At 43.1% G+C, this 17657-nt stretch overlaps 2 protein-coding genes across 7 annotated transcripts in view; one reads left to right on the top strand and one right to left on the bottom strand.

The window, feature by feature from the left end:
• On the bottom strand, positions 1–5399 carry LOC139573689 (GA-binding protein subunit beta-1-like). 6 transcript variants are annotated; one of them, XM_071397439.1, is made up of 9 exons: positions 5259–5399; positions 4291–4401; positions 3939–4106; positions 3546–3743; positions 3150–3282; positions 2906–2986; positions 2554–2718; positions 1627–1745; positions 1–1540 (listed from the first exon to the last, which is right to left on the bottom strand). In XM_071397439.1, exons 2-9 carry the CDS (start codon positions 4396–4398, stop codon positions 1073–1075), a joined length of 1440 nt encoding a protein of 479 aa, XP_071253540.1. In that variant the 5' UTR covers positions 4399–4401; positions 5259–5399; the 3' UTR covers positions 1–1072. The 6 variants fall into 6 exon arrangements, with proteins under 6 accessions (XP_071253540.1, XP_071253543.1, XP_071253542.1 ...); XM_071397442.1 differs by having other exon boundaries at positions 3177–3282; XM_071397441.1 differs by having other exon boundaries at positions 3546–3740; positions 5259–5398.
• A 217-nt stretch (positions 5400–5616) lies between these two features.
• Positions 5617–17657, top strand: part of LOC139573687 (tyrosine-protein phosphatase non-receptor type 23-like) — a 32158-nt gene continuing 20117 nt past the window's right edge. Inside the window, exon 1 of the mRNA XM_071397432.1 lies at positions 5617–5919. Coding sequence (XP_071253533.1) covers positions 5836–5919 — 84 coding nt within the window. The 5' untranslated portion in view covers positions 5617–5835. The remainder of the gene's footprint in view (positions 5920–17657) is intronic.

Raw genomic sequence — 17657 nt, 5'->3', positions numbered from 1 at the left:
TAGAATAACAATAAGTGCTTATTTATTGAATTCTAAAAATACATGTGTTAAGAAAGGGGTATTCCACATAAAAAACAATTCAACATTTTCCCATATTGACTCACTAACATTATTTTGTAGCAAAATGTTTGTTTTTTAAAATCCTAACCAAATGGAAGATAACCCCTGATAGTGTTCCTTTACGAACATTATAAAAACACATAGGAGGACATAGTGCCAAACTAACTAGTCATCAAAGAGAGCATATGTAAACAATATTTTTCTGAGAGTATTAGTTTAAACTGGACTGCGATGACAGATCAACGTCTATTGACAGACGCTGGTCTATACAGAGTGTAATGCTTTAAAATTTCAAAAGGAACAAAAATAAGAGGTTAAGAATAACATTAACTTACACATTAACTCTAAAATCTAACATTACTTGGAACAAAAAATGAAAACCTACAGTATCTTAGTGTCTGAGTGGTCTGCAACTAAAATAGTACTAGAAGAGGATATTTAAGACTGAGATTTAAGAAAGCTGGCCAACTAGCAAAGAAACACCGATATCCCACACCTCGACCTCACCCACACATGCCCAAACACTCACACATTGAGGTACGCAAATAACTACAACTTAGCCAGCCTTGATTCTACCATTTTAAACATGACGCTGATGACAGGAACCGGAAATGCTGTGGATTGAATATCCTATTTAGAATGTGTTGCAAACCTTATTCTTAGGAGAATGAATGCACAGTGCAATCAAACCCACATTTTAGTATTTACACTCCTATGCAAACATACCTTTTCTTACTTTCTCTAAATTCACAGAATAGTTTGTACACTGTGGAGCTATCTGCATCCTTAACTCCTCCCACATATGGCTCAGCGTTAGCTTACAAGTGCTCGCCAATGGCTTCTTCATCAAAAGTATTGCAAGTAAATAAAATAATCTCAAAACCTAGTTACAAATACAAGTACAATGTTATTGTTCTAAAATAACAAACAAGTAATAACCGTTAATATTAATATAAAAGCATAAAACAAGACATATCATGAGAGAACACCAAGAGAACAGAGGGACACTTGACTACCGCCTCCTTCCACGTCCTCGTCCCCTCCCTCTCCCCCGTTTGGGGATTGTTGTGACCTTAGTTGAAGCCTTCTCCGTTTCCTCGGTCTCATCCACTGTTATCTGTTCTCCCTCCCCTGAATCCAGTTCCTCCTCCACTTTAACCAGAATGGTGTCTTCCGGAAATGGGACGTCCTCCTCCCCTTCCACTTTGTCTTCCTCTACAACTCTCTCCTCTGTTTCACATTGTTTTTCTATTTGGACCACCTCCTCCTCTACCTCCTGGACACCTGTGCTGGTAGAACCAGTAGCATTGCTGGTATTGTTGCTCTGTTGTTGCTCTATGGCCTCCTCTAGTCGGAGGCGGTACTGCTCAGCTTCCTGCTCCTTCTGTAGGAGCTGTGTGCGGTACTCCTGGGCCTTCCGGTTGGCCTCCTGCAACTGCTTCTGGAGCTGCTCCCGACTGCTGTCCCCTGACTTCGCTTTCTGAGAACAATGGGCACATACAGTAAGAAGAGAGAAACGATTTCAGAATATTATGCCAAGCAACAAACATGGGGACCATTGCTGACCTTTTCTTTGGGTCTGGTTAGGATGGCTGCAGGCTCTATTCTCCTCTTGCGTGCCGGAGAGGGATAAGGCTCCTGTTCCACCACCTCCTCTGTGATCTGACCAGCCGGGACTGCCACCACTACAGAAACAAAACACAAACTAATGAATGCATTCATTGTAATGTCTTGAAACAGGCTGACATGAGCACAATGTAAACTAAATAAATATACACTCAGTGTATTGGGTACATCCATCCAGTACCGGGTCGGACACCCCTTTGCCTCCAGAACAGTCTGAATTATTCAGGGAACGGATTCTATAAGTTGTGGCATTCAAATGTTGCTCAATTGGTATCAAGGGACCTATCAAGAGGCCTTTTCTTGTTTTTATCTGATAGGAGTGGAACCCGGTGTGGTCGTCTGCTGCAATAGCCCATCCGTAACAAGGATCGTCGAGTTGTGCGTTCCGAGATGCCGTTCTGCACACCATTGTTGTACTGTGCCGTTATTTGCCTGTTTGAGGCCTGCCTGTTAGCTTGCATGATTCTTGCCATTCTCCTTCGACCTCTCTCATCAACAAGTTTTTTTGCCCACAGGACTGCCACTGACTGGATGTTTTTATGTTTGTCGCACTATTCTCTGTAAACCCTAGATACTGTCGTGCGTGAAAAGCCCAGGAAAAGCCATTTCTGAAATACTGGAACCGGTGAGCCTGGCACCGACAATCATACCATGCTCAAAGTAGCATAGGTCACTCATTTTGCCCATTCTAACAGTAAATCATACAGTAACTGAATGCCCCGATGCCTGTCTATCTGCTTTTATAGCAAGCCACGGCCACGTTGCTCACTGTCTGTAGGAGCGAACCATTTGTGAATGGGTGATGTGCCTAATAAACTGGCCACTGAGTGTATAAATGGCTATATATGGCTGTGGTTTCCTACTTACTTTGCTGCCCCTGCATAGTGACAAAGAACTGCTGTCCAATTCCTGCTGGCTGCAGGTTGCCGTGTTGGTCCGTCACTAGGGTGATGACCCTCTGACCTCCATCGCCCACTACATGCTGAATGGCCGAGTCCACAGAATCTGCAGCGATCGCATCCTCAGATTTGCCTTTGGGAAAGATAGTTACTTACCATTGCAGTCTAAGAAATATAATACAGATCGTGTTAGCCCTAACGCACAGAGAGTTATCATAATTTTATAGAACGATATAGATCAAAGTACTATTAATTGTAACATGAGTAGCTCAGAGTAATCTGTAGTGTTATCCTCATGGTTATGCATAGACATCACTTACCTGCATTGTTACCCATGGGACCGGAGGCTTCTGCCAGGGCTGCCAGTGTTGCCAGGACTGAGGTGGTAGAGACAGATTCTCCTGGAATAATAAGACAATGCAAAACCTCAATCAAGTCATCCCATTTAGAAGTGTCTTGGGTGAGGTCAGGTGGTAACTAAGGTTCCCCATTTATATCAATTATAAATGTCAGTGAGTTATATTTGATTTGATATACCTCTACTTAAATTTGTACCCAACTTACTGTAACCTGTGCTCCAGTTGCCCATACCTGACTTGGCGGTGGTGTTGACGAGGTCAGAGAGGTTCACGACCCCAGCAGAGGAGATGATGAACTGGGGCTCTGGGTTCATGTTCACTTGGTTCTGCATGCCATCCTGTGTACATACACAAAACACACCTTGAAGATGTTATCTAACAAGAACAGACACAGTTCCTCCCACATACTGGGCAACAGTTCAACCTTCAGGGTCTCCACACGTGTTACATAAACCAGCGATAAGAACACATACTTGCATGTGTTTAGATGTTTTTCCCCCGTGTTCACTTCCCTTCTTATAGAAACATAAGGGCATTTTCGTGAAAACAAATGAACATCAGAGCCATATAAATACAAAACACACACACACAGTCCCTTCACCTGTAACAGTATCATGAGCTCAGTATTGCTGGTGTCCATGGCGATGTCAAAGGGCGTCTTGTCAAACTTGCTGAGGGAGTGGACGTCTGCTCCATATTTGAGCAGCAGCTCTGCCACCTCTCTGTGACCGTGCTGGGCCGCCCAGTGCAGGGCTGTCATCTTCAGCATGTCCTTAGCGTTGATGTCCGCTCCGCTCTGCTAGGGAGTACAGCACGCCCCCCAGTGGTGGAAAAGAGATAGGAAAGTGAGACGGGTAGCCTAGTTTCCAAAATGAGGGTGGTGAACGTTCAACATGAATAAAATAACATTTGTATTTCAGTCACTTTACTAAATATAGAACTGTTAAGTTTTTCATATAAACAGCTGAATACTGTCAGCTTTGGTTGCCCTTACACTGACTAGCAGCTCCACTATATTGGAGTGGCCCTCCGTGGCCGCCATGTGGAGTGGGGTCCTGTCCACTTTGGTCCGGGCATCCCTGCTAACGCCTGCTCGAAGAAGCACCTCAGCAGTGGAGTGGTGTCCGTACTGAGCCGCTAGATGGAGCGGGGATGTCCCCAGCTAGAACACAGTTTGGTTTATGAGGACCCAGTCCCTACAACACCGTGTCTGGATTGTGTGAAAGAAGCCAGCACTGCAACATAGGTAGATTTGTGATGTACCACAAGAGATCTGAGGAACAATATCTCTGTGTTAGGCTACATGAGGTGAGTGGATGTGAGTATCCCTACAGTGAGACCCTTACCCAATCAGTGGTGAAGGGAGCTCCATTGACCATGAGGGTCCTGACATCATCATCCAGCCCTGCCCGCGCAGCCTCCAGCAGCCGCTTCCCCAGGTCAACCAGTGACATCTACTGGGAGACAGAAAGAGTGCTTTTGCGTAAGTGTCAAAACAATAAGACAAACCTCGAGTGAATATAAGCCAGGCATTGCTAAAAAGTCTAGAGAATGTTTTTTTCTGCCAAAATAGTATTGTTTATGCTCTGTGAAACATGTTGCATCAATATGTTTTATTGGTGTAATGTTGATGGCTGTATTGAAGGAAAAATTGCAGTATTAGGAAATATTCCGTTTTTGTAAATGTGAAGCAATCGTAGTCAGAACCCATGTGCAATTGTGGCAGCAATAAGAACCAACTTGGCAAAAGTGAAATGATTTATTTTGCTAAAATACAGTGTCAAGTCACAGGCTAGCTGAAGAAACACTGACTGAATGATCGCACAGTTCATTTAGCTGGGCTTGAACTTTTCTCGTTAGCTAGTAATACATCGAATAAAGTAACAATCAACCCTATATGCTTTGATACTTGGTTAATGTTATGTTCCGGTGGAAGTCGAATATGAAACTACGGATGTCAAAGAAGTGGGCACCAAATCTGGCTACTTCCACATCCGCACTATTATTGCTAGCTAGCTAGTTACTAGCATTCAGAACTGAAGATGGCTTTGATTTTCACAAGACTTCAAAAGGAGCATATCCCCGACACATAATCAATACCATCTTAATAGTATTTCACGTTGGCGTTTGGGGTATTTCGCTACATTGCAAGATAGCTAGCCAGATAGACAGCTAACAATGTCAATGACTTAGTTTTACAAGTAGCTAGCTCGTTAGCTTAACGTTAGATAACTAGCTAAGTTGCAGAGCTTTTTTATACGGTTTGTTATTTAGCTACAGCTAACTATGGATTCGATTTTCAAGTGTTGCTTACCTTAGATAGTTGTTCGCTAAAAGTGCAACTCTTCTAATTTCTGCCGCCGAATGTGTGTTTATTACACTTTCGTAACTTTGCTAGACAGCTAAACAAATATCATAATATTTATATTTTTTACAGAATCAAATATGGCGGCCAGGCACACCGGAAGTGGTAATAGTATGTAGTGTGCAGCAAAAATGTTCCACAAATGTTCCCACGCTCAAACATGATGATAAAATACATTAGTATCACTTTACATAAGATATACTATTATATCATGTAGTTATTGCCTAACCAAAGATACTGAATATAGCTAGATGTTTCAAATTCAAACCATCTAGTGAAACAACTAGTCTGATCTAATATAGTGAACTACATTTCCCATAAACATTTGCGCACTGGAATGTTCCTTCTGACGTCACGTCCCTTAGCGTCCATCGTTTCCTGTTGAAGTGTAAATGGAGACATGACACAGTTGTTTGGGGATTATAAGAAACAATATATAGTTTGAAATCCACTGAATTAAAAACTGCTGAAGTGATATTTAAATTGAAGTCACTTGAACTCAGGCTCGGTGCAGTCGCTGGCCGCGATGGAGGCGGTCCCCCGTATGCCAATGATCTGGCTGGATCTGAAAGAGGCAGGGGAGTTCGAGTTCAGCCCGTCGGTGAGGCAGGTGAGATGGGTGGGGGAGTGGAGCAACAGGGCACTGCCGGGCGGTTGAGATTGGAAGTCAAGCAGACAAGGATTACGGAAGATAATCATAAGTATCGAGCACATCTAGACAGTTATTAGCCTGACGCATCAAGTAAAGGTAGTTAACTAGCTCGTATCTGATTAGCTGTGTCAGCCATGACAATCGCCTTTGTTTACAGTTAGCTAGCTAAGTTGATAATTAGTTAGCTATTTATGTCAACATGTAGTTAATGTGTCAGATACCCCAGTCACAACAAATAAATAACCTATAGTAGCTAACGAACTAGCTGTCTTGGTTTCTGTGCAGGCCTGATAGTCTAGCTAATAATGATGTCATTGTCACATGCACCCTGGACTAGTTTGCTTTGATGTAGAGGCAAGTCTGGCAGGTTGGAATCCTGTATGTTCACACCTCTGTCAGTGGTCATTAAGGGGGAAAGAACATGGTAAAAAATGGCCAAGACATTCAGAAATTAGTGCTGGAATGAGTTAAAATTAGAGAACAGCAGAGTAACGTTAGGTGAAGGGTCATAGTAGAGACAGGGTTTTTTTCTGGCCATGTGATCCGGCCAGGGAAAACTCTGCCATAGTCATCATAACATACGTCTGAGGAAATTCTCCCACACACCCACTACAATTACGTCTTATGCCTTACTATCCAATCTCCTTTCTTCCTCCTCCGCCTCATGCTCCAGATATTACTAGAGGACCTTTGCCCTCTCTGGTCCTTCTTTTTTGCTGCCTTAGTCCCAGATCAATTTTCTAGCAACGTTTGTCAATGACATTCAACGAAGGTTACGATTTTTATTATAGCAGTATGACAGATTGTTTATCTGGAAAGGAAATGAAGGATAACAGTCCATGGAAAGTAATGGAAAGGAGGAGAAGGAGAGCTGGGAGAGGAATGGAGAGAGAATAATAGAGTTTCTTTGTTTAGGCTAGCAGTGCAGCTGGAGTTTTGTAACAGGACAATCTCTGTCCTGTTGAAGCACAATACATATAGACAACCGTGTGTGATTTATTTGGCTACGGCTGACATAAATATATTTTGTTTAAGACGGATATTATGTTGGAGTTGTGTGTGGCTTGTAATAAGGACAAATAATGGTCTTGTTTACCTCCAGACTGTGGCTCCAGTGAGTCTGACTATAAGTAGCTGCTTATTAGAGAGGCTCATCACTGACTGGAGAATACTTACCACAGCAGGGCATGATGGGATTGCTCCAGAGCCATTTGGAGGCCGACTCCTCCCAGTCCAGCCAAAAGGGTCATAGACAACCATGACAAGGGAATGGTGATAAGATTCGGGATTCAATGTTAAGACAGATTGATCATGTATTTGTCATCCAGGTACAAATTTAGCAGATTACATGTGATGCAGGTACAGAGCATTCGGAAAGTATTCAGACCCCTTGACTTTTTCCACATTTTCTTAAGTTACAGCCTTATTCTAAAATGGATCAAATATTTTTTTTCACTCAATCTACACACAATACCCCAAAATTACAAAGCAAAAACAGGTTGACATTTTTGCAAATTTATGAAAAAACTGAAATATCACATTTATATAGGTATTCAGACCCTTTACTCAGTACTTTGTTGAAGAACCTTTGGCAGCGATTACAGCCTTGAGTCTTTTTGGGTATGACTCTACAAGCTTGGCACACCTGTATTTGGGGAGTTTCTCCCATTCTTCTCTGCAGATCCTCTCAAGCTCTGTCAGGTTGGATGGGGAGCCTCGCTGCACAAGTATTTTTAGGTCTCTCCAGAGATGTTTGATCGGGTTCAAGTTCGAGTTCTGGCTGGGCCACTCAAGGACATTCAGAAACTTGTCTCAAAGCCACTCCTGCGTTGTCTTGGCTGTGTGCTTAGGGTTGTTATCCTGTTGGACGGTGAACCTTTGCCCCCAGCCTGAGGTCCTGAGCGCTCTGGAGCAGGTTTTCATCAAGGATCTCTCTGTACTTTGCTCAGTTCATCTTTCCCTTGATCCTGACTAGTCTCCCAGTGCCTGTTGATGAAAGACATCCCCACCACCATGCTAAACCGTAGGGACGGTGCCAGGTTTCCTCCAGATGTGACGCTTGGCATTCAGGGCAAAAAGTTCAGTCTAGGTTTCATCAGACTAGAGAATCTTGTTTGTCATGGTCTGAGAGTCCTTTAGGTGCTTTTTGGCAAACTCCAAGTGGGCTGTCATGTGCCTTTTACTGAGGAGTGGCTTCCGTCTGGCCACTCTACCATAAAGGCCAGATTGTTGGCGTGCTGCAGAGATGGTTGTCCTTCTGGAAGGTTCTCCCATCTCCACAGAGGAACTCTGGAGCTGTGTCAGAGTGACCATCGGGTTCTTGGTCACCTCCCTGACCAAGGCCCTTCTCCCCTGATTTCTCAGTTTGGCCGGGCGGACAGCGTTAGGAAGAGTCTCGGTGGTTTCAAACTTCTTCCATTTAAGAATGAAGGAAACAACTGTGTTCTTGGGGACCTTCAAGGCTGCAGAAAGGTTTTGGTACCCTTCCCCAGATCTGTGCCTCGACACAATCTTGTCTCAGAGGTCTCCTTACCATTCCTTCGACCTCATGGCTTGGTTTTTGCTCTAAAGTGCATTGCCAACTGTGGGACCTTATTTAGACAGGTGTGTGCCTTTCCAAATCATGTCCAATCAATTGAATTTACCACAGGTGGACTCCAATCAATTTGTAGAAACATCTCAAGGATGATCAATGGAAACAGGATGCACCTAAGCTCAATTTCAAGTCTCATAGCAAAGGGTTTGAATACTTATGCAAATAAGGTATTTCTGTTTTTATTTTATACATTTGCAAAAAATTCTAAAAACCTGTTTTCGCTTTGTCATTGTGGGGTATTGTGTGTAGATTGGTGAGGAAAGTGTATTTTATTTTATTCTATTTTAGAATAAGGTTGTATTGTAATAAAATGTGGGAAAATTTAAGGGGTCTGACACTTTCCGAATGCACTGTATATATACAAAAGTATGTGGACGCCCCTTCAAATTAGTGGATTTGACTATTTCAGACACAAACAGGTGTATAAAATCGAGCACACCGCCATGCAATCTCCATAGACAAACATTGGCAATAGAATGGCTTTACTGAAGAGCTCAGTGATTTTCAACGTAGCACCGTCATAGGATGCCACCTTTCCAACAAGTCATTTTGTCAAATTTCTCCCCTGCTAGAGCTGCCCTGGTCAACTGTAATTGCTGTTATTGTGAAGGGAAAATGTCAAGGAGCAACAACGGCTCAGTCGCGAGGTGGTAGGCCACACAAGCTCACAGAACTGGACCGCCGAGTGCTGAAGTGCGTAAAATCATTTGTCCTCAGTTGCATCACTCACTACCAAGTTCCAAACTGCCTCTGTAAGCAAAGTCAGCACACTAATGCTCTTGTGGCTGAATGGAAGCAAGTCCCCGCAGCAATGTTCCAACATCTAGTGGAAAGCCTTCCCAGAAGAGTGGAGGCTGTTATAGCAGCTAAGGGGGGACCAACTCCATATGAATGCCCTTGATTTTGGAATGAGATGTTTGACGAGCAGATTTCCACATACATTTGGTCATGTAGCGTACATGAGTAAATACTATTAATATTTTGTCCACCACTAACTAGATTTGAATAAGTGTTTAATAATCTGTCTGACAAAATCTCAAAATTGATGACATCCTTCCAAAACTACACATCATTGTTTATTAAACATGTATTTCTTTTCAAAAATATTTATCTACAGTACTGCTGTGTATGTATCATGGCGTTGGTCACCTTTGACCTCAATGCAAATAGAAACACAGTAGGGTAAATTCACTTTTTGACAGCATCCCTTTTGGTTTAAACAAAACTTTCCATACATGTTTGCCCATGGAAGAGGTGGTCAGATTTTTTTTTTACCCGAATGCCAAAACATAAAAGATAAAGATATAACTGCTCAAAGTTGACCCATTTTGCATACCCCACCATACCATGAGACAGCCATTGTCTTGATCACTGGAAAATATAAACTGTTGAGTTTGATATAATTTAAAAGCTTACAAACAGGGTTGTGAAATTATTTCATAATTTCTAGATATAACATAAAAACAGATTTGAACCTTTTTAATGTCAATTATCTAAATGCTTAAACTCAGTTTTCTTTCTTCATATTCACATATGTTGTAACTTAGACCCTACTTTACATCATCTGAGGTTTTGTGTTGTGCCCGCCATCAGTTGACACAACATGCTCTTAAGTACAGGGTGAGTGTCATTTGAATCATAGAAATACAATTCATAGAATGGACCTATCCCTTCAGACCACTGCAATTTATCTGGAACAGTGGGTACACAATTGAAATTGAATACAAATTTGAACTTCTAATTACTACCACAAAGATGGCCGCCGGTCCACCCACCATTGAATCTCAACTTAAATGGTCATGTTTATTCTATTATCTATACTTCCCTTAAACAGGAAGCACCAGTGACTCGGGCAATAAGAAAGTGGTCAGATGAAGCAGATGCTAAGTTACAGGACTGTTTTGCTAGCACAGACTGGAATATGTTCTGGGATTCTTCCAATGGCATTGAGGAGTACACCACATCAGTCACTGGCTTCATCAATAAGTGCGTTGATGACGTCGTCCCCACAGTGACCGCACGTACATGCCCCCAATCAGAAGCCATGGATTACAGGCAACATCCGCACTGAACTAAAGGGTTGAGCTGACGCGTTCAAGGAGCGGGACTCACACCCGGAAGGTTATAAGAAATCCCGCTATGCCCTCCGACGAACCATCAAACAGGCAAAGCGTCAATACAGGACTAAGATTGAATCGTACTACACCGCCGGCTCCGACGCTCGTCGGATGTGGCAGGGCTTGCAAACTATTACAGACTACAAAGGGAAGCACAGCCGCGAGCTAACCAGTACACGACAAGCTAAATTACTTCTATGCTCACTTCGAGGCAAGTAACACTGAAGCATGCATGAGAGCATCAGCTGTTCCGGAAGAGTGTGTGATCACGCTCTCTGCAGCCGATGTGAATAAGACCTTTAAACAGGGACAAAGTGCCAGACGGATTACCAGGATGTGCACTCCGAGCATGTGCTGACCAACTGGCAAGTGTCTTCACTGACATTTTCAACCTCTCCCTGCCTAAGTCTGTAATACACAGTGGCACAGTGATGTAATACACAAGGCACAGTGATACCGAAACGTTGGTAAATACCCATTAAATTGCTGGGAGTTTATACATGGAGTGTGCGACTTTATTTTGATAGTCTGTAATACCAACATGTTTCAAGCAGACCACCATAATCCCTGTGCCCAAGAACACTAAGGTAACCTGCCTAAATGACTGCCGACCCGTAGCACTTACATCTGTAGCCATGAAGTGCTTTGAAAGGCCGGTCATGGCTCACATCAACACCATTCTCCCAGAAACCCTAGACCCACTCCAATTTGCATACCGCCCCAAATGACCCACAGATGATGCAATCTCTATTGCACTCCACACTGCCCTTTCACACCTGGACAAAAGGAACACCTATGTGAGAATGCTATTAATTGACTACAGCTCAGCGTTCAACACCATAGTGCCCTCAAAGCTCATCACTAAGCTAAGGACCCTGTGACTAAACACCTCCCTCTGCAACTGGATCCTGGACTTCCTGATGGGCCACCCCCAGGTGGTAAGGGTAGGTAACAACACATCCGCCACGCTGATCCTCAACACGGGGGCCCCTCTGGGGTGCGTGCTCAGTCCCCTGCTGTACTCCCTGTTCACTCATGACTGCATGGCTAGGCACGACTCCAACACCATCATGAAGTTTGCCGATGACACAACAGTGGTAGGCCTGATCACCGACAACGATGAGACAGCCTATAGGGAGGAGGTCAGAGACCTGGCCGTGTGGTGCCAGGACAACAACCTCTTCAACGTGATCAAGATAAAGGAAATGATTGAGGACTACAGGAAGAGGAGGACCGAGCACACCCCCATTCTCATCGACGGGGCTGTAGTGGAGCAGGTTGAGAATTTCAAGTTCCTTGGTGTCCACATCACCAACAAACTATCATGGTCCAAGCACACCAAGACAGTCGTGAAGAAGGCACGACAAAACCTATTCTCCCTCAGGAGACTGAAAAGATTTGGCATGGGTCCTCAGATCCTCAAAGTTCTACAGCTGCACCATCGAGAGCATCCTGACTGGTTGCATCACTGCCTGGTATGGCAACTGCTCTGCCTCAATTACTCCGCACATTGACTCTGTACCTGTACCCCCTGTATATAGCCTCGCTATTGTTGTTACTGCTGCTCTTTAATTATTTGTAACTTTTATTTCTTATTTATTGTATTTTTTCTTAACTGCATTGTTGGTTAAGGGCTTGTAAGTAAGCATTTCACTGTAAGGTTGACTACACCTGTTGTATTTAGCGCATGTGAAAAATAAAATTTGATTTCAATAGGTTTCCATTGGAGGATTGCCAGTGTTATTTAAGACAACAGATTCCCATTCAAGTCAACACTATCTGATATTTGAACCTCCAAACATCTTTGTGGTACCATTTGAAAGTAAAAATTTGCTGAAAATGTTAGTACAATTATCAGCCAAACATGACACCCATCCTGTATTCAAGAGCATGTTGTGTCTCAACCGATGGTGGGCAACACACAAAAACCTCAGATCATGTAAAATAGGGTCTAAGTTAGAACAATTTAAGTGTTTTTAGTAATTGACATTTAAGTGGGACTGTGACTGTCTTGTAATTGTCCAGGCCAATGTACACGGTCACCGACATACATAACTGTTCACAACGGTTTGCACACTTTAACATTGCTATGCTTTTTAATAAAACCATTTTGAAACAAGTAATTACACTTTGTTATTATCATGGCATTTCATTATTGTTATTCAGATTATTACTTATATTAATCAACAAATTAGGAAATGCCAGGTTGGAGACGATCTGTCACTTTCTCGTCTTGGCACAACATTAACAGAGATAGCTCCTCCCACCATCCTCCTCTGGCCTATAGGAGGAAGGGCTCATTCTAATGGCTGGAATTGAATTTTTGGAACGAGTCAAACAAGGTTTCATATGTCAGACACTGTTCCATGCATACCATTCCAGACATTACAATGAGCCTGCCCTCCTATATCCTTCTCCCACCAGCCTCCACTGATATGCCTACCTTGTCCTTGTCTGTTGACTTTTCTGCATATAGCTACCTTTTATTTATACAGTTCCTATTTCGACGCACAAAACCATTCAAACGAAGTATTCTCATAATGTCACATTAATTTGAATGGTTAATAAAAATAAAAAAAAGGTATTTGTTGACTTACTGTGTGAGGTGAAGAAAATATTACTGAGAAGCCCAGTTGGGCACTCTTCTACATTTGACATTAGCGAGAAGCAGGCCAGGTACTTCTATCGTAGGGATTCCACCGCTTCCAAATTCGCCAAGCGAAATCCCGCCCCTATTCATTTTCAATGGGAACACGCAGAGAAATGCGCAGGGGATTGTGGGAAGGTGAGCGGCGCGAACTCTGCTAGCGGAGCGATATAAAAAGTTCAGCTCTGCTCTACTTTATGCAAATTGCACGCGGCCACCGCTGCCGCTAACCAATCAAGTGAGGAGCAGATATTTGTTTGATAATTTTTCATTCATGGCAGGTAGTTCCGCCTGTCATTAGTTCCGAGCAAGCGCAACCAAAAAAAGATGGAGGAAAGCCAATCATCGCTGCGTCTGGTTTTCCAATTCTATATGATTTTGCTATGCTAGAATACAGAGACAAAATCATAAGGTACATGGCATGGAGGAGGATTGCAGAGATTGTTGATGGTGGGTGAAGAGAGATTTACACAACAATGTGCGTGTGCTCATAAACCTCGAAACTGTGATCAAAGCCACCATTCGTGAATGTGTTGAGTAAATTAAATTGTGAAATTTGCCATCCGAAGGATATAAAACGTCAGTAACACGCATTATAAGATTGTAAATTATACACTATGCATGCATTTCCCACGTAATATGCTACTAATTGGATTATGGTATTTTAACATTATGATTATCATATTATAGTTTATGGCTCTTTTCATTATACTTGTGTCATGAAATTGATGATTATAGCTCACTCCCTGTAAAATATATAGGCGTTCATGTACATGAATGGGTAAAGGAATTCGGGCTTTGACTTGCAAATGTTGTTGTGTAAATTTCTCTTTACCCACCATCAACACCAACATCTCTGCAATTGACCATCTGATTTAGTCTCTATTCTAAGGTAAAATTACCAACACTCCCCACACCATATTATTTTCATTTTTTACACATTTAATTAGCCTACACGTTGCTAGCTCCTTATTTTCATGTACAATACTGTACTTAGAATATAAGGGTTGGATTTAAACTAAACAATTTCAGGTGAGAAAAATTATGTAAAAATCTGGCTCATGGTTAGCTTCATATACATTATCTACGGGTATCATTTTCAATTGGAGAGCTCACAACTGGAAAAAAAGGTGTTCATGTTCATTTAAGAAAGCAACACAGACAAATTAGAGACGGATCCCGTTCACACCTTTATTGCAGAATTGTGATCTGTGATGAATGAACATTGGCACTACTGTAGTTCATCTTGAATGATGTTTTTAAGTTAACAATTAAAACAAGTTTAAACACTTCACTTCAATGAATCAACATTGAATGAATCAAAATATAATTTCAAAAGTACAAATAATCTAACTTGTTTGTAAATGTTACACATCTTAGTAATTAGGCTATTATTACTAAAGCATAATTTCAGGTGTACAAAAAAGTCCATACCAGAGGTGGCCAACCTTGCTCCAATCTCTGATCTACTGGGTGAGCATGCTTCTATTCCAGCCCAGCAATAATACACATTATTATCAACTGATTAGGTTTGGTAAGTTAAATCAGGTGTTTTAGTGCTGGGCTGAAACAGAAGCCTGCACACCCAGCGTACCTCCAGGAGAAGGATTGGCCTGTCACAGTTGTAATAAGTTTGTAGCCTACATTGTGTGTAATTTTTAAATGTATTGTTGTATACAACATATGCTAACATACCATGCATTCGGAAAGTATTCAGACCCCTTGACTTTTTCCACATTTTGTTACATTACAACCTTATTCTAAAATGGATTCAATTAAAGAATGTCCTCAATCTACACACAATAGCCCATAACGACAAAGCGAAAACAGGGTTTTAGACATTTTTGCAAAATACAGAAACACCTTATTTTCAGTATTCAGACCCTTTGCTATGAGACTCGAAATTGAGCTCAGGTGCATCTTGTTTCCATTGATCATCCTTGAGATGTTTCTACAACTTGGAGTCCACCTGTGGACTAGAGCTCCGAGACAGGATTGTGTTGAGGCACAGATCTGGGGAAGGGTACCAAAATCTTTCTGCAGCATTGAAGGTCCCCAAGAACACAGTGGCCTCCATCATTCTTAAATTGAAGCAGTTTGGAACCACCAAGACTCTTCCTAGAGCTGGCCACCCGGCCAAACTGAGAAATCAGGGGAGAAGGGCCTTGGTCAGGGAGGTGACCAAGAACCCGATGGTCACTCTGACAGAGCTCCAGAGTTCTTCTGTGGAGATGGGAGAACCTTCCAGAAGACAACCATCTCTGCAGCACTCAACCAATCAGGCCTTTATGGTAGAGTGGCCAGACGGAAGCCACTCCTCAGTAAAAAACACATGACAGCCCACTTGGAGTTTGCCAAAAAGCACCAAAAGGACTCTCAGACCATGATAAACAAGGTTTTCCAAGATGGAACACTTTGGCCTGAATGCCAAGCGTCACGTCTGGAGGAAACCTGTCAACATCCCTACGGTGAAACATGGTGGTGGCAGCATCATGCTGTGGGGATGTTTTTCAGCAGCAGGGACTGGGAGACTAGTCAGGATCAAGTGAAAGATGAACGTAGCAAAGTACAGAGTTCCTTGATGAAAACCTGCTCCAGAGCGCTCAGGACTTCAGGCTGGGGCAAAGGTTCACCTTCCAGCAGGACAACAACCCTAAGCATACAGCCAAGACAATGCAGGAGTGGCTTCGGGACAAGTTTCTGAACATCCTTGAGTGGCCCAGCCAGAGCCTGGACTTGAACCCGATCGAACATCTCTGGAGGGACCTGAAAATAGCTGTGCAGGGACGCTCCCCATCCAACCTGACAGAGCTTGAGAGGCTCTGCAGAGAAGAATGGGAGAAACTCCCCAAATACAGGTGTGCCAAGCTTGTAGCGTCATACCCAAGAAGATTTGAGGCTGTAGTCACTGCCAAAAGTGCTTCAACAAAGTACAGAGTAAAGGGTCTGAATACTACTTCCGGCGCCGAAAAAGAGATGGCCGCCTCGCTTCGCGTTCCTTGGAAAATATGCAGTATTTTGTTTTTTTATGTGTTATTTCTTACATCGGTACCCCAGGTAATCTTAGGTTTCATTACATACAGTCGGGAGGAACTACTGAATATACGATTAACGTCAACTCATCATCGTTCCTACCAGGAATATGACTTTCCCGAAACGGATCCAGTGTTTTGCCTTCCACCCAATACAATGGATCTGATCCCAGCCGGCGACCCTGTGCGACGCCGTAAAAGGGGCAAACGAGGCGGTCTCGTGGTCAGGCTTCGGAGACGGGCACATCGCGCTCCACTCCCTAGCATACTACTCGCCAATGTCCAGTCTCTTGACAATAAGGTTGATGAAATCCGAGCACGGGTAGCATTCCAGAGAGACATCAGGGATTGCAACGTGCTCTGCTTCACGGAAACATGGCTAACTCAAGAGACGCTAACGGAGTCGGTGCAGCCAGCTGGTTTCTTCATGCATCGCGCCGACAGAAACAAACATCTTTCTGGTAAGAAGAGGGGCGGGGGGGTATGCCTTATGATTAACGAGACGTGGTGTGATCATCATAACAACACACAGGAACTCAAGTCATTCTGTTCACCTGATCTAGAACTCCTCACAATCAAATGTCGACCGCATTATCTACCAAGGGAATTCTCTTCAATCATAATCACAGCCGTATATATTCCCCCCCCAAGCAGACACATCGATGGCCCTGAACGAACTTTATCTGACTCTTTGTAAACTGGAAACCACACACCCTGAGGCTGCATTCATCGTAGCTGGGGATTTTAACAAGGCTAATCTAAAAACAAAACTCCCTAAATTCTATCAGCATATCGATTGTGCTACCAGGGCTGGAAAAACCCTAGATCATTGTTATACTAATTTCCGCGACGCATATAAGGCCCTCCCTCGCCCCCCTTTCGGAAAAGCTGACCACGACTCCATTTTGTTGATTCCAGCCTACAAACAGAAACTAAAACAACAAGCTCCCGCGCTCAGGTCTGTTCAACGCTGGTCCGACCAATCTGAATCCACGCTTCAAGACTGCTTCGATCACGCGGATTGGAATATGTTCCGCATTGCGTCCAACAACAATATTGACGAATATGCTGATTCGGTGAGCGAGTTCATTAGGAAGTGCATTGACGATGTCGTACCCACAGCAACGATTAAAACATTCCCAAACCAGAAACCGTGGATTGACGGCAGCATTCGCGTGAAACTGAAAGCGCGAACCACTGCTTTTAACCAGGGCAAGGTGACCGGAAGCATGACCGAATACAAACAGTGTAGCTATTCTCTCCGCAAGGCAATCAAACAGGCTAAGTCCCAGTACAGAGACAAA

This window comes from Salvelinus alpinus, chromosome 4, assembly GCF_045679555.1.
Source record: "Salvelinus alpinus chromosome 4, SLU_Salpinus.1, whole genome shotgun sequence".
Taxonomy (NCBI): Eukaryota; Metazoa; Chordata; class Actinopteri; order Salmoniformes; family Salmonidae; genus Salvelinus; species Salvelinus alpinus.
Note: the sequence above shows the minus strand (reverse complement) of the source record. Positions and strands in the feature narration are given on the sequence as shown.

Excerpts from the sequence above, each read along its gene's own strand:
- LOC139573689 (XM_071397439.1), bottom strand. The coding sequence starts at position 4,398 with ATGTCACTGGTTGACCTGGGGAAGCGGCTGCTGGAGGCTGCGCGGGCA. Across the intron at positions 2,987-3,149 it reads CAACTGGAGCACAGGTTACA|GAGAATCTGTCTCTACCACC; the intron begins GTAAGTTGGGTA and ends TTATTATTCCAG. Across the intron at positions 1,541-1,626 it reads TAACCAGACCCAAAGAAAAG|AAAGCGAAGTCAGGGGACAG; the intron begins GTCAGCAATGGT and ends CATTGTTCTCAG.